Below are 26,622 nucleotides of genomic sequence, written 5' to 3'. Positions count from 1 at the left end.
GCCAGCGCCCTGGGAGAGCAAGCAGAAGGGAAAGGAGCCTCTTACCTCGGGGTCACAGAGCACCTAGCCCAGCAGACCCAGCCCGCCAGGTCCCTGCCGCAAGCGGAGCCACCAGCAGGGCCGAGCCGCCGGCATGCTCCTGCCTGGGAAGAAGCTTGGACGGGAAGGAGGGCGCGCTCGCAGGTGAGTGACTCACTTCCCTCTTGGCACTTGCAACACGGCTCAGACGTGCCCCGGCTGCGCCCTGGAGCTCGACACCGTCTCCTGCGGCCCTTCCTCGAGCAGGCGGCAGTGGGGAAACAGTGGTGGAGGCTCTGTGCCGGCCAGGGGCTTGTCACGCTCCCATGTCACCTGGTGCCTCGCAGGCCTGAGATGGGGCAGCCCTGCCCTGCAGCAGCTCCGGGGCAGGGGTACTCCCCAGCCCGGCCAGGGTCGTGGCAGTGGTCTGGGCTTGGTGAGGGGGGGCAGCACCCTCAGCAGATCCGTCCTCTGGGCTTCTCATTTCCTTCCAGACACTGGAACCAGGAGCCAGCACAGCGGTGAGTGCTTGTTCAAATGCTTCCATTGGAGGTGGAGACTTGCTGCAGCAGGCCAAAGCGTCAGGATGAGACTGCTTTGCTGTGTGTCCCCGTATGTGGAGACAGCCAGAAAAATATTCCAGGCTGTGACAGCTAGTTTCCTTGCCCTCTCTGCAGCATTATAAACCCCCCTCGGTTCTTGTGCTCCTTCAGCTCCTTCAGAAAAGGTGGATGGACACATGGGGACGTCCCAGGGGAGCAGCTCCGGCATTGCTCTGCCCAGGGTTCACAGGGGATTTCCCCAGATGTGTTCTGTGGCACTGGCATCACTTGGGTCGTGGGCATAACATCCAGTCAGTCACCCATGTCATAACAAGAAATCATATGTGTTTGTCTCCTCCCTTTATTCACCATGGGTTGTTTAACAAGGAAATGTTGTTGGGTTTTATTTGCTGTTAAGAACTGGCACTGGTTTCTGCAAGGAAGGAGGCATGAGGTTTCTGAGACAGCCCTGAAGGGCCAGAAAATCACGACTGGTTGGTGTACAAAAGCGTGTTGAAAGCACATCAGAGCAGGCACAGAACCTGCACCACTATCAGGAGGAACTGGCTATTTGCATGTCCTGCAGCCCCGTCTAGGCCTGCCAGATGCCCAACTCCAGTATGCAGAGCTGCAGCAAATACTCCAATTTCCCAACCAAAGAGAGAAGCTGCACCAGTTTATGGTGTAGGTAAGTTATGGCCTTTCTCAACAGAGAAGGTTGCCAGTGTCCTCTTGTGAATAAGAAAAACTAGGCTATGCTAGGAGGAGCGTGGCCAGCAGAGTGAGGACAGCTGATATCCCCTCTGCTCGGTACTGGTGGTGCTACACCTGAAACTGCATGTGCAACACGGAAGGGACATGGAGAACCGGAGCGGGACTGGCAGAGGGCTGCCACCATGGCCTGAGCCCTGGGGCAGATCTGATCACCACCTGCAGCTGTTGGAAGGGAAGCTGCAAAGAGGACGGAAGCAAACTCTTCTCAGTAGTGGCAAATGGTGTGACAAGGGGCAACAGCTGCAAATGGGGGTGCAGGACAGTCAGGATGGGCACTGGTGAAATATTTTCGCTAGAAGGGCTGTGCATCCCTGGGACCCCTGTCCCAGAGGGGCCAAGGGTCTCATCCTTAACACTTCCTAGATAAAGCCACAGCTGACCTCACCTACCATTAGTGACAGCCTCACTTCAAACACAAGGTCAAATTAAAGACCTACAGAGGTTCTTCCCCCAAACATTTCAGTTCTGTGATTTGAACTGCAACACTTATTTTCCTTTGCAGGTGCTCTCAAAATGCAATCCTGCAAACCCCGTTCCACCCAGAAAAACTGTTACAAAAGTGCCCAGACAGGGCCTGCCGGCATTTGGAAAGGAAGCAATTTGTCCAGACCTGAGAAGTTGGGTGACACATAAATCCCATCGATTATTTTCAGGTTACTTCAATGAGAATTGAAGTTTGCTTCAATGAGAATCCAGTAGTGGCTGTGAGGCAGGGGACTTTGCACCTTAATGTTAATATTAATGCTACATCTGGACTTCTCTGCTGCTGCAGGACAACTGAATATCCCAGAAAGGGAATATGAATGAAGCAGGTGGCCAGGGAGGCCAATAATGCAGGAGAGTCCATTTTAATGGCACTGAACAGGCTGAGCCAGAGATCTCCTGCTACAAAGGAAAGACCTAACTGTCCCAAAGTACGTGTCCATTCTTGCCCTGGGAGTCTGAAGCCCTCCGGCTGCTCTGACAGGGAGGCTTTGAGTCAGGCAGCTCAGCTATGTCCTAGATCTACGTGAAGTGTGCATGGTGCTCAATACAGCGCTGAGATCGGAGCGGGAAAGACAGGAGCCCAGCCTAGAGGAGCAGCACTCCCAAACATCTGCCCATTTTGTGCACAACACGAAGCTAGGGCTGTGAGAGCTTTACCTTTCAAGGAGCAAAAGGAATTACCCCTGGAGCTGAAGGCAGGGGAGCCCCCAGCAGCAGGAAGTACACTGCCAGCAGGAGTTCTGGAAAACAAAAATGTGGAGGTTTTGAACCCAGCCAGCGCTGTCCTGCCCACCATCGGGCCCAGGCACGCTGTGCTGGTGCACAAGACAAGGAATGATGCCCATTTTCTGCTTGTGAATTGTAGGGCTCAGCTGCCCAAGCAGGGGAGGTCTTGCTCACACTGCAGCTTGCAAAAGAAAAGGAAGTCAAGACAGCCCATTTGCTCTAGATAACATACTGCAATCGCTCAACACTTTCTGAGGGAAACTTCCTCTATTAAGGACAACCTCTCACAGTTTCTCTCCAGTTTCAGCTGTTTTAAGAGGTCGGAGAAAGACTAGCAAAAGAAACTCTGATCTGGAAGAGGAAAGCACAAACCCTTGATCTCTCCCACCTGGGTCCCTCTATCCAACACTACGCTGGCTGTAGTTAAACCCCCAGAACCACAGTTACGCTCCTGAAGTACAAATTGCATACAGCAAAAGAGTTGTTGCTGCCCAAGAAGAAGGGGTGGAAGAGGGGTTTTCCATGCATTTACAAAGACGGCATCTCTTTGAGGAAGAGGAAGGCTGGAAGAATACCCAGGCACACAGCATCAAAAGGGTGATGCTGGATCCAGGCCACCTAGTTCAGTACTTCATGTCCAACAGCAACCAGCATGATGATCAATGAAGAAAGCGACCACAGCACAAGGCACCCCTCATCGTACGCTGCCAGCATCTGCCAACACGGGGCAGAGACTCCCTCAGCTAGCAGTTACACTGGGATCTTTACATAGCTTGATGGCATGTATTTGTGTGAACACACACACGGATGAAAATTAGAAACTTCTGACCTCAACTTCTGACTCAACAACAGTCTGTGTTGAGTTCTACAATCTACTGCAAGAAAAGCATTTCTGTGTCTTTTCAACCCATTTCTTGCTGATTTCCCTCCATAACGTCTTGTTCTCAGGTTCAGGAAAAAAGCAGCTTTTGCTGCCCTGGTTCTCCTCTGTACCATTGCTTGTTTCCTTTTGAAAGGCTGTGCAGTAAAGCCTGTATATAAACGGGCATCCACGTAAATTGTAAGGCATGGCCACAATGTGGCTTTGTAGCAAGGAAGACAGTATTTTCCATTTCACTCTCTGTCTTTGCCAACAGTCCTCTCTGTTTTATACAATCCCTGTGGCTGAATTACTACAAAATGGTTCCTGAGCAGCAGTAGCTAGTTTAGAGCTCACTGCTGTGTTCGCCAAACTAAGATAAATGTTAAGTAACACACTGGTTTATGTCTTACCAAGAATCGATTTAATCTCTGGCTGATCACTCAAGCTTTTTACAGCTGCCATAACTTGGTCTAGCCTTTACTGAATAGTTTTTCTACCCAGTGAAATCTAGCTAATCTGGTGATCATCTGGTGAAATCTAGACCTAGGCCTGTCTACATGCTCAGGGGATCCGCCACTCTTATCCTTAGACTGCAAAGTAGCACCAAACAGGCAGATCCTACACCCTGACCCCTTTAATCCACAAGCAAGTAGCTTCGTGTTGCAGTTTCCCCAAGTAACTTGCACAGGTCCTTTCCAATCCCACTATTGCTGAGCAGGAGATACACCCTTGCAAATTGCAGGTGGGGGGAAGGCAACCTCCCTGCCTCAGAAGGGAACCAAAAGCTTCAGGAGCAATCTCTGGACTCCCAGAAAGCAGCAAGGAGCTGAGCCCGACTCTGGTAGACCCCCATGTACTGTGGGAACTGGACATGGAGGACAAGTCATTTCCACAGAAAACCAAAGCCAAGACTCTACTGAAACGCGCTTCTGTAGCTATCTGGTACCTTTTCTCCCTCCAAAAGAAAAAAAATTACTCCTTATTCCCACTGATATATTTTCTTGTCCTGCATATTGAGGACAAATATTTTAGTCTACAAGGACCAATGACCCAAAAAGAGCTCCAAGGAGGAAGAAGGCCTAGGGATCTCTACCTCTACCTCTTGAAATTAAACATTTCATTCAATCCATCCCACTGCCTTGGCAGGCGTTGCAGAGGCCAGGCAATGGCCCAGCCTGCATCTGTGGGGGTTCGTGTTGTGCATTCACTTATTTCCACCCAGGCAATTCAAAACAGTTTGCTTTTACAAAACCTGAACACAAGGATCAAAATTAACCTCCCAGGTTCCCTCCAGTGGAGCAGAGAAGCATCTAGCAAAGGGCCAGGTATTTTGCTGCTGCTAAAGCCTGCCTGGCAGATGGGAAGCTTCACAGCACTTGGCTGAGTAGATAAGACAGGAGAAATACTTCATATTCAGACACAGAAGCATATCGTAGGCAGGACAGGAAGAAAAGGAAACAGGAACAGCTAAATTGACAATGAAACAGCATTGTTATAAGCTACATGTTTTGCTGCTCCAACCAATGGAAATAGGCAGTGGAAAAAATGACTCTTAACTGCAGAAGCCTGTAGGACTAATACTTCGGTAACTTTGGCCACAGGCTGCACTCGAGACTCAGCGGTGAGCCACTCCACTGGTCAAATTCTCATAAACGTACACGTCTCCAGGAAACAGAAGCATAACATGGGTTGTATAAGCATTTCACATTCTTACAGGACTCATCTTGGGCTACCTGAAAAAAATTTAAAGAAAAGATCTGAAAGGTCAGTACCATCGCTCAGCAAAGACGTTACAGCATCTGAAAGGAAATGCTACTAGAAAGACCAGTATTTCACTATCAAAAGAAAGGACTCTGGGGCAAGAGTGACTGCAACAGATCTCTAAGCTAGAAATACTTGGACATGGGAACAAGAGGCAGACAAGTTAGAGGGACAGCTCATCCTCTGGGCAAGAGACTACACTTAGAAATACCCTAATCATCTGAGCTACTACCCAGCACTGCTCATTTCTTACACCCAGGAAGCAGAAGAGAGTGCACCTGAGAGACAGCACCACAAAAGTTAACGGGTATTTTCCCCAGAACAAATGTGGCTAATTGTTGCCTTGACAAGGAAGTTGTGTCCTACCAACACATTGACAAGGAAGTTGTGTCCTACCAACGCATTCCCAGTTAACGGAGGATCAGGCTCTGCCAAGAAAAAGGAATTTCACTGCCTGAACAGAGCAATGCTGCCCAGTTCAGTGTCTCCCAGACCTGTCAGCCCACCTTAGTCTGCTGCTAGTTATTGTTTGGCTCTTGTGTGCTGCCCAGACATCACCGATGTTATTTTTTAAGCTATGTTTTGCCCCTTGAGGTTCAGCTCAAGCTATCTATCTAGCAGGTTATACCTAGCAGGACAAATAAGGTAAAGAAACTATTCCTTTGTTTACACAGAAAATAGGAACTGTATTCTACTGTTCTAAGAGCTAGTTAATGTATAAAACACCAAAATACCTTAGTTTTATTAGGGAAGGACATTTCATTTTACATCTGGTCACACAGACCAGTGCATGAGAAGAAAAGAAGAAATGAAGGCAAGTGAGCATCAGCCACCTTTCAGCAGATTGATCTAAATCCTAGGCCCTGTCAGAGAGCACTACCTTCCTTGGGAGCTGCTTTTCCTGCAGAAATCTGTTTGGTAACACAACTTCATCACATTGCTCCTCCCAAGCAGGCAGAAATAGAAGGAAATAATCAAAACTTAAAAAGTTGAGACACCAGAAGATGGAGGCATCTCTTCAGGTGCAGCAGAACCAATCTTTCTAAAGAGAGACCTCACCAATGCCCGAGACACAGGAGCAGCACAAAGGATTGCGCTCATTTGAAGATGAGAGCACATAAGACAACAAACCCAAGTGAAAGGAGCTGGCTAATGGTAGTAAGGAGTGAGAGAAGCAGTATCTTCATGGAAGCAGCTACCCACAGGACCCAAGTGTGGGGATGGCCGTCAGGACAGATGGGAAGAGTTTGCGGAAGGGTCTCCAGAGGAGTCTGCCAGGCACATATGAATCCACAGTACACTCCATTTTGAACACCTTTAAACAGTTGAGAATCTCTTAAAAACTTACAATACACACACAAAGTAGGATTTTAAAAATCAAAACTCATGAGTTTGAGCTCATCCCATAGCTCTGGGGAATTACACTCCTAACAGGTGCCCAAGTCCTCCCAACCCATCCACGTTCCCCAATGGCACAGCAACAAGCTCAGTTTTCAGCATAGACTCTGGCACACCTGCATCCACCCAGGCAGCATCCAGGGAAGAGACATCTTCTCCCCATCCTCCCGGGTGCTGCTCTGTAGGACTGTCACTTCTAAATTCAAGTCAGAACAGACTTTGGGATGACAGCAGACCCTTACCAGGGAAAGTGTTCATGCTGAAGAGCAGCAACATTTCAGTGGCCAGCACTCAATTCACACCCTTGCAATTGTATTTTTGAATAATTCCAAGAAAAAAAACCTGGTAACTTGGGTAAAAATTTATTTTACATACAGACCATTGCAACTTAACTATTAATCAAGAGAAGTTATTTTTCCTTTACAGGAAGTGACCAGCTGGCCTGAGATTAACAGAAGTCTAAGCCTGAGAGCTGGGATTTTAATTTGGAAATCAGATCTTGGGGGAAGGGTCCTTCCAAGCACCACTCACTTCAGGGAGGAGCTGCAGGACTTTAACTGCAGGTCAGCTGCACTACACAGTGCTGGAAGCAGATTCCCAGAGTCAGTTCGGACCTTGCCAAAGCTGAACTTGCTGAGAAAGATGATGCCTGGAAAGGTACGGATGCATTTCCAGTATTTTGTTCAGCTCTCAAACTAGAAATGGAAGTGGTGAAACAGCACAATCTCTGTGAAGTACAAAACACCGAGTTACAGGGCAGCAGACAAACAGGACAGCAATAATGGCGGGGACCCTCCTAAGCCAAGTGTTCTACATGTAGCGGGTTCCTGGCCGAGTTCATACTATGGCCCTAGTTCAAATGGACAGAGTACAAAAAATACTTTGACCAATAATTAATTGTACTGGAAACAAAGAGTCTACTAAAAAGCAATTCTTACTCTAGGTGCCAATGAGTCCTTAAAAGCAGGGAGGGGACTGAGAAGCTGCACTTGGGCAGTGCTGCCAGGATCATTCACGCTGCTCCATTTTTACTTTTGGAGGTCTCAGGAAGGTCCTGTTTTTCTTTTCTTTCTTCCCCTTTGTATTTGCCTGGAAATTTCTCCAGCTGTCCACACGACCATCCCGACTTTCCTAGGAACAACAGAGAGGAAATGGAGAGTTAAGAAGTGCAAGAGCCAGAGAACAGGCAGTACCTACCAGTTTCAAGAGATCAATAGCAATTTCCCCCTTATCCAGCATGCAGCACCTTGGCAGCCAGGTGTGTGAAGAGCCAGAGCAACAGACACGGGACAGTGGAACTACAAGTGAGCTTACAAACACCGCTATAAGCACTATGCTGGTTTCCCGTTTCAGAAACAACCAGCTTGGGATGTGCAGTCCCGACTAGACTCTCCTGAATCCTCTGATGTGCAAAGGAAACAAGAAACCTCATCCCCAATGGATGTTCCTGATCTGTCAGCCCAGAACGTGCCATTTCTTTACTCTGTCTCACGTCCTTGAGACGGCCCTCCTTGTGCTGCAGCTTGGAGGCACAGAGGAGAGAGAAGGGAAACATACTGCTGTCTTCTTTCATGCTTCTTGCCCCAAGCTTCATCACAAAGACGCAATGAGAAAAGATCTCTGGTGCACTCTTCTGTCCTCTCCCTGGCCTGCCAGCAGAACAGCAGAAACCCCTCCCAGGGGGAAAAATAAAAAAGACCCCCCCCCAAAGCCAATCTATGATCCCTGGAGGTTTCACACAGTAGGACAGAACAAGTCCAGGGATGATCCACTTCACAGTGTGGGATCCATACACTCAAGGCCCGTCTGACCACAGTTGTGCCTGCAATACCGGTGCTGCACACAGCCTCTGTTACAACAGCTGTCTGCTTCACTCCTCTCCTTCCCCACGGCAGGATGGGGGAGGGCCAGGCACTAGCAGTGATCTGGATGACCTCACCCTCAGCAGGTTTGCAGATGACACAAAACTGGGAGGAGAGGCTGACAGGCCAGAGGGCCGTGCTGCCATCCAGAGGGACCTTGGCAGGCTGGAGGAATGGGCTGACAGGAACCTCATGCAGTTCAACAAGAAGAAGTGCAAAGTCCTGCCCCTGGGAAGGAACAGCCCCATGCACCAGCACATGCTGGGGCCCACCCAGCTGGAAAGCAGCTTGGTAGGAAAGAACCTGGGGGTCCTGGTGGACACCAGGTTGAACATGAGCCAGCAACGTGCCCTTGCTGCAAAGAAGGCAAATGGTGTCCTGGGCTGCAATAAGCAAAGTATGGCCAGCAGGTCGAGGGAGGTGATCCTTCCCCTCTTGCTCAGCACTGCTGAGGCCGTCCCTGGAGTGCTGTGTCCAGGGCTGGGCTCCCCAGTACAAGAGAGACATGGACATACTGGAGAGAGTCCAACAAAGGGCCACAAGGATGATGAAGGGACTGGAGCATCTCTCCTGTGAGGAAAGGCTGTGAGAGCTGGGAGCATTCAGCCTGGAGAAGACAAAGCTCAGGGGGGATCTCATCAATGCGTACAAGTATCTGAAGGATGGTGGAAAGAAGACTGAACCAGGCTCTTCTTGGTGATGTCCAGTGCCAGGACCAGAGGCCATAAGCACAAACTGAAACACAGAAGGCTCTACGTGAACATGCTTTTATTGAGGGTGACCAAGCACTGGAACAGGTTGCCCAGAGAGGTTGTGGAGTCTCCATCACTGAGGATATTCAAAAGCCATCTGGACATGGTCCTGGGCAACTGGCTCTGGGTGGCCCTGCTTGAGCAGGGCGTTGGACCAGATCAACCCCAGAGATCCCTTCCAACCTCAACCATTCTGTGATCACACTTTTGCTAAGGATAAGGCTGTATGGCAACTTCTGTTCTAACCTTCTTGTTTCTCACAGTTTCACGGTAGAAGCTATTCTTGAAATTAGTAAGAAAGTGAATTTTGAGGGTGGGGTGGGAGAAAGTAGATGTTCCAACCTACTCCTTCTAAAATGTATCAAGATATAATTCAGCTCTGAAAGCAGCCTATGAATAGCTTCTAGAAACAGCAGGCAACCAGTTGGATGACACAGGTATTCCTACGAGGATTCAGAAATACTGCAGAACATGCACAAGGGACAAAACCTACAGGTTTTAGGGTAAAGAGACAGGATCAGAACTAGGATACAGTATGCAGACAAGGACTGGAGTCACCAGGAGCAGGAAAGCCCAGAAGAGCAATGCAGAACACAAGCACCTTTAAAGGTTGGGATTTTTGTATTGGGTTTTGGGTTTTTTTGAAACTGACACAGAACTACATTGCAGAATATTAAGGTTTTTTTCTTTACAGTTTAAATATCATTCAAAGCACAAACACGCATACTCCTTTTGTATATATTTTAAAGACAGCCACTGAATTAGTACACATACAGAAACAGCCAAGAATTCATGTGTTATTTTGTCTCCAATCACCCTCTCTCAATGATGGTCACTAGCAGAATTATGTATTAGAGTGATCCATTTTGGACATTAACACCTAGCTTTGATACTGTCTTTTCACATGGATTAAATGGTCACCAGCAAGGCTGGAGAAGACACCTGCAAGTGCAGAGGTTCAGCTGCCTAGTAGTGGTTGAGGACATGCAGGTACTCAGAGCTGCAATATCAATAGTTCTGCAGCTCCCCTGTTTGGTCCATCGTTATTTGCTTGTAATACTTGCTCACACTTCCTCAGCTGCTATGCTTTACTGCATCCCTACAGCAATAACACCCAAATTCTGTGGCCATTCTGGCATGAGAACACAGAACTTCTGCCAGCAGCAAGGCCAGTGACATACTCATTTATCTCTCTGGCATTGTATGACAAAGCCCATGCTGCACTCAATACAGCAGCATTACACAAGTTTTTTCAGAATATCCAGTTTCTTATATCCATGTTATACAGCACACGAACACAAACTCTTCCCAGCTGAGTGTCCAGAAACATCCTAGTTGTCCACTTTCCACAGGTGCCAGTCCAGCTCTTACACTTCTCTCCCAGACACCCTCTTTTATAAAGCCCTCTTGAACACAGACTGGGATCTGGCTTTGGATTAAATGAACAATCTAGCTCATATTTTCACGAGGTCCTGCACACTGTTAGTGACTTCTTTACTGCCCACCACCCCCTGCATGTCACAAGACTTCACCTCTGGTGTGTATGAGGGAAGAGTTACAGGCTAGATCAAGTGTTTTGTCAGGCTGTAGGTTTGACCCCTAGAATAGCAGCACAACAACAACAAAGCTACTTCTGATATGCCTAAACCTTGAATACAGGGTAGAAGGGTCAAAGGGAAGTGGTTGTCATTCAGGTCTCTGATACAAATTCCGTAAGTGTTTGCAACCAGACTGAAAAGTACCGACAACAGTCCATGCTAGTGGTTGAACAGCTGCCAGATTAAGTTTTACTGGTCACCAGTGACCTGGACTAAGCTGCAATTCAAATTTCTGATTAGGGACAAGAACGAACTGCTGACAGAGCTGAAAAACACTATACCTTAGTTTACCAGACCTGTTTCTGGAAAAGTGACACTAAAGCCCTATCAGTGGGCTCTCCTCGCCACACAAGGACAAAATCCAGGCTTGTGCAGAGTCTTTCACTAAGTGTCTACTTAAATTATCTTATAGCACCAGCAGACGAAAAGTCTCTCTTCTCTCTAGGGGCATTCCCTGCAGCGTGGCCAAGAATTGCTGAGGCCCATCCTGTAAGTTAAGCTGCTGATTACCTCAAAGTTCTTCTGCCATTCTCGCTCTCGTTTAGCCTTCTCTTGTGCCTCAATTTCCTCTTCCCTCTGCCTCTTCCTGGAAGGGAAGCCACAAAGAAGTCATGAACCCACAAGCATCTACTTTAAAGAAACACAGTAATACTTTCAAAACATCGCGGAAAGCTCTTCTGGTTTCTTGGCAGATTAAAGTGCTTATCAGAAGAGATAAATATGCACACCTAAGATAGCACAGCAAACAGAATTTCAAATCTAGAAGAGCAGTGAGCACAGAAGATGGTTTGGCACCACTGACAGCATGCACGTACTTAATCAGTGAGTCAGCTTCTCTTGCTTGGCAAAACAAGTTAGGCTCCTTCACAACTCTAGTCATAAGTCTCTAAAACTGTTGAGAGTTTTACATATTTACATATTTTGAGAAGTTAACAAACACTTCAGTGTGCAAGGTAAGAATTAACACCCTCCCCCCCAGTTTTCACGTGTCACCAAAAGCAGTGCCCTGCAACCATCTCCCAGACTGCCTTCACTGACCAGAACAGAAACCCTGCTCTACGAAGCGCATCCACAGTGAGCACTCAGGCAACATGTGATCAAAACATCTAAAATAGCTCAGGATCACGCATGCCACAGGGTATTTCTGGCACTTAATTAAAATTAAAAATCAATTCTTTGCATGCTAACAACATGCAAAAATGTGTCACCATTTCACTGTTTTGGTTGACCTCCATGTATGCGCATAAGAGTATACAAGCACTCCAAATATATCAGTCTCTTAAATACAGGAGGGCAAGTTTCCTGTTGCATTTCTCAAGCACAGAGCTCTACAACCCACAGGCTGACCAGAGAAGTGGTGAAATCTACATCACCGGAAGTCAGCTTGACAGGACTGTTGTTAATCTAATCCAAGGCCCTGCTTTCAGCAGCAGGTTGGAGCAGATGATCTCCAGAGGTCGATTGCAACTTAGACTTTTTTAAGACTCTATGATTCCTTATCTTCTCTGAGGAAGCATGAGGGGGGAAAAGGAGCCCAAAATGCACAAGCAGAATGCTGCTCATACCTTTCATGCATTTCTTTAGCTTCTCTTTCTTTCCTCTTAATTTCCAATTCAGCAAACAGCTTCATCGTCTGTTTGTACACAGCTTGTTTGAACTGTAAAACACAAATCCGGTCTTAAAATAATGCCCATAATACAGTTAGAGAAGTCTGTTTTATGTAAGAGTGTAAGAAACATAAAAAGAATGTGAAGTGTATGTAAGCCCACATAACCCTGTATCCTGCCTCGACAGTAGTCAATAGCAGAGGCATAGGAAAGGGTATAAAACATTGCTGATTAAATTCTGGCCCTGACACCAGGAAACAACTACTTATTAGCCTCATATTAGTCTCATTTCCATTTGTATTCATGAAGCTGTGCCTAAACAGAACTGTTCATTTCAAGCTCTCTTATCCTTAAGTCTTGCAATGTTACATTTGACAAAAAAAGGCAAAGTGGTCACTGTTTAGATAGTAATTTCCCAGCAGATCTTCTTGATGTGTTGTAAAAGTCTAGCATTGGCTTTCCAGTAGGAAATATCAGTATACTTAAGACAAACTTAATTATTAAAGAACAGCAAAAGACTTCTGAAAATCAATGGAAAATGAGATGGTTATGGGGTTACTGTGGTGATATCAAGAGGAAAAAAATCACTTTGTAGGAAAATAAAAAAGGTGACAACAGTAAGAATAATGTCAGTGTTTGATAATCATCTGTCATTCTGTTAAAGCCTCTAATATCACTTGACTTTTTCAGACTAGAAACCAGGTAAGGAGAACTAAGTTATGCCATGCCTTTTTTAACAAACACGATTTGTTGCAGAACAGCACATCTATCCTCAAGTGCTACAGGAAAGAAACAGCTGAAACAGCTCCTACTACAAAATGACACTAAGAGCACATTTTAGACATGCTGCAGTGGGTTCTATGCATGCTTCTGCTGACAGCAAGAACACCACAGTTCCAGCATTCAGAATACAAGAAATCCAATCAAAAAAGACTGCACGATGCGCAAGCAATGAAGACTTGCTCCAAGAAAAGAACTGGGTATTTTGATCTACATAATCTCATGATATATTTACAGTTAAACTGTTTTCTAAAATACACAGGTATTACCCAACGCATGGTACTCTACAGTGGCTTATCAGAATTTGTTCTTCTGTAAGTGCAAGGATTTATAACAGTCTAGCAAGTCTAATAAATACTTCCCTACTGGTTTTGACTCTTAATTCCTTGCAACACATTTTGTACTCCCCAGTTTCTCTGAACAGTATATAACTTACAACTTCAGGATCATCCTCTTCTACAGTGGGAGGTTTTCCATCCTTCTTCAACTGCTTCTTTTTTTCTTTCACCTAAAGATTAAGAACAAAAATAAGAGCCTAAAAAGTTTTATACGGCTTACATAATTGTATCCAAGTAGTTCTGCATTCCTACTCCAGTGTGGGGGAAGAACTCTGGGTGACAGTAAGTTCTTGATTTGGATCAACGTTTTATCTTAGACCAAAACCTCCTGGTCCTAAGTCCAGATAAACACATACAAGATCACTCTCACATGAACTGTAGTAATTAAAAATACTATGTTAGATCCTATTCATTCAACACAATCCCTTTGTTGGTTTTTTTTTCATTTAAGATACATTCATATCCAATATACACCATCCAACACAGCTGGAAGTTTACTTTGCTTTGTAATATTCAAAAGACTAACAACAACAAGCAGAACATAAAGTGTTCCTTAGTTTAGAGTATCTGAGTTCTCCCATATCATCTGTTTTCTCAAGCTTGTTGTGTTTTAGTCCACCCACATCAGTCAACTAACTTCCTGACCAATGCAATCCAAGCTGATCTTATAGGTCATTTTCCCCCAAACTTCCCAGTCTCCTGCTGTCACCACCTAGTTTCCTCCACCTACACACATTTGACCTGCATCATTCATTAACAGACTTGAAAAAAAAATATTTAGGTCAGATCACATGGCCTGACCTAATTATTTCAAGTACTGAATTTCACTGAATTATCTTGCACTGAGCTCAACAGCAGTCTTGGAGAAAGCATATTTGTTCATGCCTTGAGGGGCTCAGAGCCCACCTGCACTCATTACCAGGTTTGCTCAGCTCACTTTTTAATGACCTAAACATGCAGCAGGTGTACCAAAAGGCAAATTATGAAGGACTGATTAGCACTCACCCCCATCCCTGTATGTTCCTATGGCGTACTTACAGTGTGTTCCACATATTCTTTTCCTGCCTGTATCACATCCAAGGCCCTCTTCTTTTGCTCCTGATCTAGCAGCAATTTGTATGCTTTATCTACAGCTAACAAAAAGCATCAACATTAATAGCACCAGTAGTCACATTCACAAGGCATCACAAGGTTGCTACTTGTTGACCATACAAATGTTGCTTTGTAGAATTTGGGGTGTTTTGTGTGGTTGGTTTTTGTTTGGTTTTTTTTTTAATACATCTAGGTAAGTGATATCATGATTAGTCAAATGAGACTTGGGGTACGGTAATGGCAGAAACTGTCGTACACCTTTTGGAGTTAGCCTGGTGAAAGTGACAGTCCCACCAAGCGATTTAGTTATAGGGCATGAGGTAAGTTTAAGGTGCATAACGCCTCACTGTAATGCAAAGCGTACACCTAAAACCATCACATTACTTCTGTCGTATGGTCTTTGAATAAAATCTAATGCACAGATTAAACAGTTTTTCTTAAACGATCTCGAAACCCCACAGACTTGTTTATTCCCGTTGCAAGCTGGCAATGTGAACACTGCCACCTAGTGAAATTCCCTGCTGAAATGCCACCCCACACCTCTCCCTCAGCTAAAGCACCTCCTTTCATCTACAGAGAGGCAATTCTTCTGCCTCTCAGTGGGGCCTCCACCCCTAATAAACATTTAAACCAGTTACAGAAAAATAGCAGCCCAAGTACTGTCATACACCAGCCCAAGGAAAGGGCGAGAGCATTACCTTCAAATGCCTTCTGGGCTCTATCTGCATCATCTTGATTTTTGTCTGGATGCACCAATATTGACAACTGCAAGAGAAAGGATCTTGCTATCAAGATAATTGTAAAAGACAAAGAATATTTCAGAGATTTTTGTGAGAGGAGGGAAATGGCTCAGAGAGAAGGAATCACATTCCTTTCTATATGGACAAATCAGCTGACAACATGCAGAAGTATGCATCAGTAAATGTTTGTAAATCAAATACAATTCCTGTAATAAACAGGCTGTCTGAGAAAAGCTGCAGCTTGGGATGTACAGAACAATATAAACACCCTTCACCCACAGTGCCTGGGGCTGATATGAAGCTTGGTCATCCAAGTTCTGTATCCTCGGTCTTAAGAGGAAACAAACCTACAAAGATCATCCTCAACCAAAGTTTACCTTCTACTGAACAGTGTGTCCCAAGTTCTCCAGTATCCCTAAGGCTGTTCATATATTAAACTATTTAAGAGAGTGGGGAAGTTTTTCCTTGGGCTCCTTTACTGAAAGTTAAGAAAACTCCCTCATGTACTCTTTACCCAGCAGAGACAGGACATTGATTGCTACCGTCTGTAGGGCAACCTTAAATGGGCTGGAAAGCACATGTTCTCCAACCTGCCTATTCCAGAGAAAGAGAAAGTTCTTTCAAGCTCTCCCCAAAAGGCATTCTTTTTTTCAGAACTCTTATTTTTGCTGTTGCTGTATGGGCTCTCTAGCTTATCTGCATCTTTCCTAGGATAATGTTCAAAACCAGCCACAGTGCGGCAACTGAAATTGCTTCAGTGACGAAGAATGCAAAGTAATTACTTCCTGAACTCTACACATGGCACTGGCTAGTTCACAGGAAAAAGGTTTGCCTCCGGTCCTAAAACAGCAGCATGCTGCTGTTTTACTCTGTGATTTGCTACAGCCAATGTCTTTTTTCCTTGTGTTGGCCATTCCACATTCTGTATTTAGGTGTTCAAGTTCTTCAATACACAATTCCATGCACTTTTTTTCATTTCATCACCTTGACTTCAAAACTTTTCCCTGTGATATTCTATCAGCCTAAAGCTAAGACAGACCCAGTTTATCGATTCGCAGAACTGAGAAGTCAGCAACAGACTAAAAGGTTATCCTCCCACTTCCCACATATAGAAGCAGCCCATACCCCATCACCAACTTGGCAGGCATGTTCCTCTATCAGCCAGCACAGTTTCCTGTCTAAAGACATCTCTTGATGCTAATTCAGGTGGGAGGCTACAGCCCTCCAAATACTGTGTTTCTTTGCTGCATGCACTGATTTAAATTCAAATTTCTCCTGCAGATCTGTCAGCAGAGTAAGTCTGGGGTAATGTTTCCTGTGTTGCATGGGGCAATGCAGATGGGTCAGTGAGCAGGGATGCTGCTGCTGCTGTTCCAGGTAACCCAGTTACCAAAAATGACCACTGAAATTCCTACAGAAACCTCACAGAAAATACACTTCTAGAGCCAAGTCCATATATTTGAGAAAAATACCTTTTCTCAGTTCTTAATTTCTGACCTTCTCTCTGAACTAAAGTTCAGTAAGCTGATTATACACAGGCATATCAGTTTACAATAGCCTCATCACACACTTTACAGGGAAAGAAGCATACCATGCATGGACCAGGGACACTTCTGCAGCTCTCCTCTTGTTGATACAAAGATTGTTCTATGCATTTCTTCCCAAAATGGCTACTCCTCTACCCAGATACAGCTTTACCACCATTTTTCTTGTTCCCAAGCACAGCTGCACAATCTCTACAGAGCTTCTAGTTTCCTTCCAGAGGCTTCAAGTGCAAAAGCCAAATACCTGCCGGAATCTTTTCTTTATCTCTTCATCTGTGGCTTCAGGATCCATCTGCAGTACCTAAAAGAGAGCATGAGAGCAGAGCAAGTTCAATGATACTTCCAATGTTTCAGGCTCCTGGCAGCAAGCTCTAAACACTTGGTTCACTGGCATACAGGGACACAACCAGAAAGCTCCACCCATCAGAGAGCTGCTTCAGGACCCGAATTTTCACCTAGTGAAACAGAAACGTTTTAAGAGACACCATGTTTGGGACATTCTGCTTTTAGCAATGCTAGACTCCTCTGAGTACGCCAGTGTCCCTTCCACACTCAAGTCTCATGTAGACAGCTGCCATCCTCAAATAGTCACAACTGGTCTAAACCTTCAACCAGTCCTGTAGCAATGCTTAACTTTGGCAGAAACGGAAGCACACAGTGGCTTTGGGACACTGTTGGATCACTCATAACTGGGAACTTTGGGCAGGAAACACAGTACTTCGTAAGAATTTATTCATTTTATCATTCTGAAAGATGACAGAAGAGTTTTACTGTTTGATTTCCATGAACTAGCCCACTTGCCTACGTAATGATCTTTAGGAACGTGGCAGAGCTTAGGAGCTCTTTTGTGAGTTAATTTACTGAAGTCCTAAGGCAACAAATGAGCCTACTCAATGCAGATGCATGCTGGTCTGACACTAAGAATCCGTAAATAAAACCCACTCTCTCACAGGAAAGCCGCCGTCTACTTCTAAATGGCTTTCTTAATTCACTCTCCAAGTCAAGTACTAAGATCTACACAGAACTGAACGCTGTCAAGGTGAATCTGCTGACTGATCTGGCTGACCGGCCCTAAATGGAGACTACAAAAAGCACCCAAGGCTTTAAAAAGGCAGATGAAGATGATCTCGGGAAGGAATACACACAGGAAACACCAGCTCCAGAGGGACACCAGACTGTTTCATGTACTGTCTTCCTCAGGCTTTCATACTCATTAAGACTTTATAACTGACTGTAACTGGAATCAAACTATATAATGTGCAAGGGAATGATCCATTTTCCAGTGACTCCTCAAAGACTGCTCACTCGTGTAAGCAGTGAGAGTCCTTCTCTCATTCTATGCACTACGCAAGTTCGGTGGGATGAACATCCGAAATAAAAGACACAACAAGAAATGCCGAGTCAAGAGTGCTCAGAACAGAATCTGACAAGCATGCCACTGGTAGCTGTTACATTCTTATTCAGAAAGTACCTAGCATTAATACACCAAATCTAATGCTGTTGCACAAGGGAAACATGTCAAAATAATACAGTTTGCGCTTGCCATAAAACAGTGAAAAAGAGAGCGAGCACATATACACCATGCTTCTGTCTTCTGTAAACCTTCTGCACAGTAATCTATACCTACAGAATTTTTTTCTTCCTTGATGTTTGGTCTTTTTACTGAAATGAATACCCAGTAAATCTGGAAGCTGGTATACCAAATCAGAAGGCAGGATAAAACATTCAAACTAACCTCAAAAGGGTTCAAGTTGAAATAGGAAGATCCAGGTCGGGTCAGCCTGTCAATTTGGTTTTTTGATGTTAAAACAGAGTCTCGTTTTTCAATTTGCTTTACCTGAAGAACAAGAGACACCTATATTAGCTGACCATCACAATTTGCTTACCTGTTTTCCCATGTGATTACTACACCAGTCATCATCATCCCGTACTACAATTCACAATATCTCTTGCTCATCCCAGTCCTGTAGTGATTTTATTCAAGCGCTAGCAGAGCACCTTTTTTAGCCTTTTCTACAGCATGACAATATTTTAAACATTACATTTTAACTATAAAAAGCCCTAGAAAGCACTTCTGCCTCTCTCTTGTATAGCCTGCTCAACAGCTGTGGCTTTTCCCCTCACTTTGCTCCTACACCAGCACCGTCATCACGATTCCTTGGAAACCTACCACGCTATTGCTTTTAACCCACTGCTGGCAGGATAGCCCATTAAACACATGAGGTGACGCCAGTGCAAGTATACAAGTCCACTCCATCCTGACCACAGGTTATTCAGTTCAGTTTACTCGTTGTTCTTTACAGTATTAACCCAAACCAAACCATGCATTTACATTTAACCTTCACCGTTATTTAAAGAAATAAACATCCACCAAAACCGGCAGTACCTTTCTGTGGGCAGGCTCGGGTAATCACACCCGAGCCGTGCACTGAGTAACAGACTAGCACAGGCTGAGGGAAAAGGGCCCCACGCACCTTCCCAAATGGCAGTGTGTCCACAAAAAGGCCAAGCAGCGGAGCACGGCGGAGGGTTACGCTCAGAGACTGGGGAGCGCACGACTCCCAGCGGGTTTATCCGAGGGAGCGAGGCGGGGGCTGAACGCTTGGCTCCTTCCCCCCGCCACAACCGGGGCTCTGCAGAGAGCGGCAGACACCGCGGGGCCGGCGGCAGCGAGCCCGGGGAAGGCCCGGTCTCCCCGGGCCGCGCACGGACCCGCCGGCACCTGCCGCTCGCCCACCCCGGCCATTCGCTCGCCCACCTGGCCCAGCACCGCCATCGACTTCGCCCGCCCCGCCCTCCCGCCCCACAGCGGCCCGGGTCAGCCCCGGGGCCTGCCACGGCCGGCCTCGGGGCCCGGCGGGTTCCCCTCAGGGCGGCAGGGCCGGGGCAGGCGCCGCGCGGCCCGCCAGGCCCCGGCGCCGGGAGAGGAGGCCGCCGGCCGCCGGCCGCGGGCGGGCAGGGCCCGGGGCGCGGGGCGGAGCCGCCCGCCCCCTCGGCGGCGCCGGGGCGCCGGTACCTCGTTGTAGAAGGTGAGGAACGCCTCCTCGGCGGCGCCGCCCGCCCCGGGCTCCCCCGCCGCCGCCATCGCCAGCACCACGTGACGCCGCGCGCGCACACGTGAGCACAGCGCCGAAGCCGGCGGGGCGGGCGGCGCCCTCGCCACGTGACCGCCGCGCGCGCCATAGCAACAGGCCCCGCCCCCCCGTCCAGCCCTGCCCGCGGCCCGGCCCCGGGGGCTCCTCCGCGGCGGACGGCGCGGCCCCGCCCGGCCCGGCCCGGCCCGGCCCTCCCGGGGCAGCCCCCGCGGGGCGGAGGGGCGCAGCGGCCCCAGCTCCCACCGCCGGCCGGGCGGGAGGAGGCGGGGGGAGGGGGCTGGGCATGCGCGGGCCGTGACGCGCCGGGGGCGGGGCTCCTCCGCCCGCGCTCCAAGGACGGGCGGGCGGGCGATGGCGGCCGTGGCAGCGGCGGCGGCGCGGGGCGGCCTGCGCGGGGCCCTCCTGGCGCAGCAGCAGCGCTGGAGCTCGGGCTCGGGCGCCGACCAGGTGGGCGCGGGGGGCCGGGCCGCGCGTCCCCGTCCGTGAGTCCCCCCGCGCGTCCCCCCTCCCCGCTCACCGCCGTCTCTCCCCACAGCTGGGCGAGCTGGGCAAAGGCGCCGGGAAGGGCGGCGGCGGCGGCGGCGCCATCCGCGAGGCCGGGGGCGCCTTCGGGAAGAAGCAGGCGGCCGAGGAGGAGCGCTACTTCAGGTGAGCGGCCGCGGCGCGGCCCGCGGTCCTCGCTGCGGCCTCCCCCGCCGCCGGGCCCGGCCGGGCGGCCTGGAGCTGGGCCCCTGCCAGCCTCGCCGGCCGCCGCCCCCTCCCGTGGCCGAGCCCTGGGCTCCGCGGCGGCTCCCGGGCCCCGCGGCCGCCGCCGGGCGTGCGGGGGCTGCAGCCCGTGCCGTGCTCTCTTGCAGGGAGAAGGAGAGGGAGCAGCTCTCCGCCTTACGGAAACACCATGAGGAGGAGATTGACCACCACAAGAAAGAGATAGAGCGTCTGCAGAAAGAAATTGAGCGTCACAAGTATAAGATCAAGAAGCTTAAAGACGATGACTAAGCAGATGCCGTTGTTGAATGTACGTGGCCAATACCGATTGTGGTGTAAAAGAGCACTGAAGACCCTGTGCTTTGGCCGGCATAATCCAAACTTGTGCAATTACGCTGTGGTCTGCAACAATGTCAAATAAACTACTCGGTCTCTCTTTTCTGCTCAGTAACTGTTTAATGAAAAAAAGAAAATCCACTGCTTGGTTTTAAACTTCACTGTTCCTCCGAAATAAGGATATACTCTCGAGTAGGCAGTCCTGTACAGAACTTCACTATTTTCTTTAGATTTATTTGAAAGAAATGACCATTTGTACTTAGTGTGCTAACTTTACAGTTAAAGCTGCAAGAAAAGTTGGGGACAAAATGATACCTGTGTAGAGACCCATCCATGCAGAAATAACTTTGACTGTCACTGTGGTGTAGCGGGGAGATGGCTCTCCACTGAAGTAGCAAGTATCCATAAAAAAAATAAGGTTCTTTTGTTGCACTTGGTGTTTAGTGCCATAAACTCAGAGACAAATTCTAAGTCATGGTGATTTCACCTGTGGTGGTGCAAGCTCCTGGAGCAAGACAGCTGAGATCCTGGCTTCCACATCAATGCCCTTTTCCACAAAGACTTTAATTGCCCAGCGGTGGGTTTTTTTTCTGTCTCTAGTTCTCGATGTTCCTTGTCTACATCCCTTTCCAAGGAAGGATAGACTAAGATTTATTTTACGCAGGCTCAGTCACTTCAGTGATTTAATACAACAAATCCATCGTAAAACATACAGTAAGTGACCTACTGAAATAGCATGCCTTAATGCACTAAGCCCTGACAAGATTTTATGTAATAAGAATGGGCAGGTAAGAAAACCACCTTTCTTTCCACACCTGTGCTGTCGTGTCCGTAAATCTGCCTGAACGGGCTCCATTTCTACCACTGGTGAAAGCCACCCTACATTACAGTATGTGACATTACACTGCAAAGTTGTGCAGTGAAGCTGGACTGGGGGGAGAAGTGCCTGGAACTGCCCGGTTCCAGCAGCAGGAGGCAAATCGGAGCCTTTGATGTAGAAAGCGCTTTGACGAGGGTGTGTCTGCCTGGCTGAAGGTGTCCCAGTTTCTCCTGCGTTAACCTGAACATCCCCAAACTGCTGCTTCCCTTGGGCCACTCTTCCACCTGAGGAACACTGCAGCTCGTGGTACGTCTTGTCTGCAGCGCAGACGACAGTGCTATCGCTCTAATGAAGAGTCCATGCCCTTAAAAACTTGTTTAATGAAAATGGCATCTGTGTGATCAGCCGTGGAAGAGGGAGGTTGCGCTGGGAAGCATGTCGTTGCCTGGCTTTGCTCAGTCTGTGGGAGATGGTGCTGCAGCGAGTTGTGCAGGGGCTGTACGTAGAGCTGTCTGTGGGGTTCGTTCTTTTCAGTCGGGGTGATTAACCTGACCCAAAAATATTAGTATCTCCCCCTCGCCACCTCCCTGGGAATGTGAAACCCAGTGGGAAGAACTGCATCGTGAAAAGCAAGATACTATTGACCTGTTTAGTTTTTACCCATTTAAAAATGTTTTTCCTATTGTATCTGTCAGCTGGTTGGCTTCCCCCAAAAGCCGTGGAGTTACTAGTGAGATGTCCCCACTGAAGACCAATTTCTTGGCATCGCAGCTACAGCGGACTATGGAATAGCTGAAATAAATATTAGGACAACTTTTTATTCTGAAGGGAACAGCTGAGAGCTTAGATTCATGGCTTTGTGATTTACTCTGCATTTTTGTGCACCACTGAAATCTTAACTATGCCGGGTAAGCTCAGCCACAGAGCCTCTGCCCAAGAGCCTGTAAGGGAGAGGGGATTTGCTGTGAGTCTCTGAGAGTGTTGTGATTTGGACTGCTATCACCTACCGTGCCGCCGGGAGAGGTGTTGCAAACTCTCTGAAGTCCCCTGGAGTTCAGGTGTGCCGTACAGTATCCTGCTACACAGCTGAGAGCTTTCTTGCCTGCCAGCGCTCTCTGAAACACGTCTCTCTTTCCTCATGTTTCAACTTTGCACAAGTTTCAGGGGGGCTCCTACACTAGTAGGTGTGCTGGGTCCCTTACTACGTGTTCATAAACCCATCCCATTTTCTGGGAAGTCTAGTTAATTCACTACTTTGCCGTCACTCTGAACTTCTATCAGGTTATGGCAATGGAACAGGGAGGGGCAGGCAGCTGTAGATCTTGACCAAGCAAGCGGGCTGGGGAGAGAAGTCCCTTCCAGCAGCGGTTTGACTGGATGATGACAAAGCCATGCCCACAGACTATGGCTGCTGGAGAAGCTGAACGGATTAATGGTGCTGCTGCGTAAAGCAGACGGTCTCCCTCCTGCTTCCACCACTTCTCCCTTTCACTGTCTCGGGTGTGTTGGACCCGTGGGGGAGTCATTCAGCCTGTTATCTCACCAGCCTGTATTTTTGTTCTGAGCCCAACGAATCTTCTGCTAGGTTAGCAAGTTGAATGGCTTGTGGAGTCCCAAAGTGCCAAAATCACCACCAAGCAAATGTGAGAAGTACTGAGGAAGGAGGGGTGTGTGTGGTGGGAGCAGTCTTCTCTCATCTCTTGAAATTACCTTTGCTAAATTAGAAAGGTCTCTATTTTTATCCAACTGGCATGATAATTGATTTTGCAGCCATCCTCCTACGAGGGATTCCACTTGGCTGTGAATCTTAATGCCTTGGGTAGCATCTGTTCAATTTGTCCTCGTGATGAGGTTTCCCTACTGTATTATACCCACTGACCTCTTCTTCCAGGGAGTCCCAATAACCTAAATCTCCCTGAAACCAGTTTGCTTTAGTTTAATGCCGGTGACACTCTGGCCATTCCTAGTTAACAGGCACTGTTTTATTCCCTTGGCGGTGCAAATACCTCTGCCTAGCAAAAGACCCCTCTCCTGAACTTGTCTCTAGAAATCACAAGCACCTCACCCACCCCACCTCCTGTACCAACTCTTTACCAGGGGCAATTCTGTGAGCAACTGAGCTCCTACAAGAGCTCCCAGCACCCCGGTCCTGGCAACAGCACCCCGTCCCTTTTCTTGCGCTGGTTCTGGTGCTCATTAAAACCTTTTATACACACATTCAATTGCAGAAATGTCTTTCCCTCTTCCCTGGGGTTAGGAAGAAGAATGAGTTTGTGTAGTGTCTGATCAGTAGCAAAGGTGGTTCAAGGTAAACGTTCAAGGGGGACCTCTGCCTTTTAGCAAGGGAGATGTTAAATCATCTTGTTTTGTGTAGTTTCATCATCTGTGCATCTCTTCAGAAGTGGTTTTTTCTTCTATTGAAGTTTGAACTGTCAGTCGCTACAGTAAGTTACAAAATGACATAGATGGATGTTGCTTGTTACTGATTCTTATGATACAGCAGTAACCCATCACAGGTGAGTGTACTGGATCTAGGGTGCTTCAAAAAGGTTTTTCTTCCAGATGAAGTGCAATATGGCAATAGCAGCAGTTTGAAGGCTTGTAACGTGTTTTTTCCTGCAGCTCCTTTGACAGTGCTTGCAATGAAAAACATGAGACAGGTAAATGTGAAAGATGTCCTAGTTTGAGTTACAGACAGACCTCTTACCAGAAACTGCAAACTGCCAGCTGGTTTTGGTGCAGAGCAACGAAACCCCGAAGCTGATGTCTGAGGCTGGTAAGGCTGCAAGGATGGCGCTTAACTGGGATAACAGGCCACAGAGGGGCTTACTGTTCTGTGTTCCCTCAGTTGCTCTGGAATGGCTGATGGCATGCACAGATCCCCCCTGCCCTGTGGGCACGGGTACACAAAGGAAGGGATTCTTCTCTCTTCCCTGCCAGCACTGGTGCATCCTGGTCACTCAATTGTTTCTCGGGGTTGGACTGACCCCGTTCACAACACCCTAACCCTCAACAGCCACCTACAGCACAGATTCATGAAGAAAAACCTTAACTTTTTGGAGTGGTCTTTACGTTTCAATGAGATATGGACAGATCCTCTGTCTCTATCTTGCCCCTAAAGATAATGACCCAACACCGCTTGGCCACTGCAGAAGTGGGAAAAGTGCACTTTTTTCAGCTAAAACCAAGCTGGTGATTATTGCTGCAGCAAACAGAAGCTTCTTCCCAAGGCGCTTAGTTTATGCTGCATCCTACACAAATATGATGGAAATTGCCACGAATCTTTGGCTGAGGGGTGGGGACAGAAGTGACAAGAGGAGAAAGTGATATAGCTAAGATCTTTAGCAAGCTGGTTTTAGTGCAAGATACCCAGGTTGCCCAGTCTGGTTTCTTTGGGCCTTTTTGTCACGCTAGTCCTCCCCCCTCCAGAGCAGACAAGGGGGATGAGGTAGGGCAAAGACAAAGCATATATTTATGTTTTCCCCAAAATCAAACAAACCGGCTCTGTGCAAGGCAAAATAAATGAATGTGCAAAAAATAACATGGTAATAACAGCAGCATGACCTCTGTAGGCAGAAATTTTCCTGAGCATTTCCTTGCTTTAGGGGGGTGAAACACTGCAGGCTGTCAGAAAGTTCCTCACTGATAAATAAAGCCTGTAGATTTTTTTTTAAGACAAAACTTCTCTCACTGGAAGCCTGGACTTTGGCGAACGCATGAGAAGAGCTGCATGCAGAGCACCAGAGAACGAGATGTTTGCTGGAGGCAGGCACATCTACGACACATTATTCATAATAGCTACACTGATAACTGGTCAGAATAAAAAGTCTAAAGCACCAGAAAATGTCACATTCCATATATATGCTAACAGCTCACACACAAGCTACAGCAGAATCAACTCTGTCGTCTTGCCACTGATGTGGAAACAAAGGAATTTCAGTGCAAGCTTGGCAGAGCAGTGGCAGGCTGATGAGAACAGGCCGAGCCGCAGCAAAACTCAACCTCTGGCCATTAAGACAGTAGGAAAATGTCAACAGGTTGCAGGGTAAATACATACAGCTGCTGAAAAGCCTGATCCCTTCACCTCCTTTGCTCTGTCTGCTAATGGATGTGCTCACCTTTCCCCCTGGCAGCATCCAGGGCCTCCGGTGTGCTGAAGGAATCAGAAAAGCAAAGGCAGCCTCACTGCCAGGAGCCGCTGTCTCACCTCCCCACTTCGTCACCAGCTGGCAACTGCAGGGACACCACAACCTTCTGCATGTCCAGGAGGCAGCAAGACTTGTTGCCTGCCCTCCCAGGCTGATGCAAGCCGGCTCTCTGCAGCAGAGATTAACCTTGTCCTTGGTTTTGTTCTGCCTTGCCCCAGGACTAAATCAGGTCTTGTATGCATCTGTTTAGTTCCAGCCAGAGAGAGATGTAACTAGTATCATTCCAGGATTTTCTAGCAAAAATTAAAATTGAAAAATCTAGCAAAAATTTAAAATTACTCTTTGTCCCAGAGCATCTAGGACCCACTTTCAGGCTCAGCTTGCTCTCTGGCACTGGACTAACCCTCCTACCTGCAGGCCATAGCTTGTTCTTGGCTAGAGGTGTTCAATGTTCAGATCATTTTGGGCTGAGGCTATTGTACGGAGCACAAGACCAAAGGGCAGAGTGGCTGCCGAAGCACACACAGAAGCTAGGGTGGCAGTAGCTGCAGATATTCTGGAATGATATAACAGAATGTGGTCTGTCAGCCAGCCTGGAGCTCTGGCACCTTTACACTAAATGGCAATACAATAGAAGA

General features: G+C 47.6%; 2 protein-coding genes across 3 annotated transcripts; one reads left to right on the top strand and one right to left on the bottom strand.

The window, feature by feature from the left end:
- Nucleotides 1–6,913: 6,913 nt before the first annotated feature.
- Nucleotides 6,914–19,971, bottom strand: DNAJC8 (DnaJ heat shock protein family (Hsp40) member C8). Of its 2 annotated transcripts, XR_012831680.1 has the most exons (10): nucleotides 19,897–19,965; nucleotides 18,616–18,717; nucleotides 17,125–17,181; nucleotides 15,295–15,361; nucleotides 14,543–14,637; nucleotides 13,603–13,674; nucleotides 12,345–12,436; nucleotides 11,290–11,365; nucleotides 7,506–7,698; nucleotides 6,914–7,294 (listed from the first exon to the last, which is right to left on the bottom strand). XR_012831680.1 is itself a non-coding variant. In XM_075722092.1 (9 exons), the coding sequence occupies exons 1-9, from the start codon at nucleotides 19,963–19,965 to the stop codon at nucleotides 7,576–7,578; spliced, it is 753 nt and encodes a 250-aa protein (XP_075578207.1). In that variant the 5' UTR covers nucleotides 19,966–19,971; the 3' UTR covers nucleotides 6,914–7,575. The 2 variants fall into 2 exon arrangements, 1 of the variants encoding a protein (XP_075578207.1); XM_075722092.1 differs by having other exon boundaries at nucleotides 6,914–7,698; nucleotides 19,897–19,971.
- Nucleotides 19,972–20,326: 355 nt separating this feature from the next.
- On the top strand, nucleotides 20,327–21,116 carry ATP5IF1 (ATP synthase inhibitory factor subunit 1). Its single transcript, XM_075722094.1, has 3 exons — nucleotides 20,327–20,422; nucleotides 20,511–20,623; nucleotides 20,830–21,116. The coding sequence occupies exons 1-3, from the start codon at nucleotides 20,327–20,329 to the stop codon at nucleotides 20,969–20,971; spliced, it is 351 nt and encodes a 116-aa protein (XP_075578209.1). The 3' UTR covers nucleotides 20,972–21,116.
- The last annotated feature ends 5,506 nt before the right edge of the window (nucleotides 21,117–26,622 follow it).

This window comes from Pelecanus crispus, chromosome 16 (genome assembly GCF_030463565.1).
Source record: "Pelecanus crispus isolate bPelCri1 chromosome 16, bPelCri1.pri, whole genome shotgun sequence".
NCBI classification, from domain to species: domain Eukaryota; kingdom Metazoa; phylum Chordata; class Aves; order Pelecaniformes; family Pelecanidae; genus Pelecanus; species Pelecanus crispus.
This window is presented reverse-complemented; position numbering and strand designations above follow the sequence as displayed.

Coding starts and splice junctions, on each gene's coding strand:
- ATP5IF1 (XM_075722094.1), top strand. CDS start 20,327: ATGGCGGCCGTGGCAGCGGCGGCGGCGCGGGGCGGCCTGCGCGGGGCC. Junction 20,423..20,510: donor CGGGCTCGGGCGCCGACCAG/GTGGGCGCGGGG, acceptor CTCTCCCCACAG/CTGGGCGAGCTGGGCAAAGG. Junction 20,624..20,829: donor GAGGAGGAGCGCTACTTCAG/GTGAGCGGCCGC, acceptor GCTCTCTTGCAG/GGAGAAGGAGAGGGAGCAGC.
- DNAJC8 (XM_075722092.1), bottom strand. CDS start 19,965: ATGGCGGCGGCGGGGGAGCCCGGGGCGGGCGGCGCCGCCGAGGAGGCG. Junction 18,718..19,896: donor TCCTCACCTTCTACAACGAG/GTACCGGCGCCC, acceptor CTTGTTCTTCAG/GTAAAGCAAATTGAAAAACG. Junction 12,437..13,602: donor AAGAGGATGATCCTGAAGTT/GTAAGTTATATA, acceptor TGTGTTTTACAG/TTCAAACAAGCTGTGTACAA.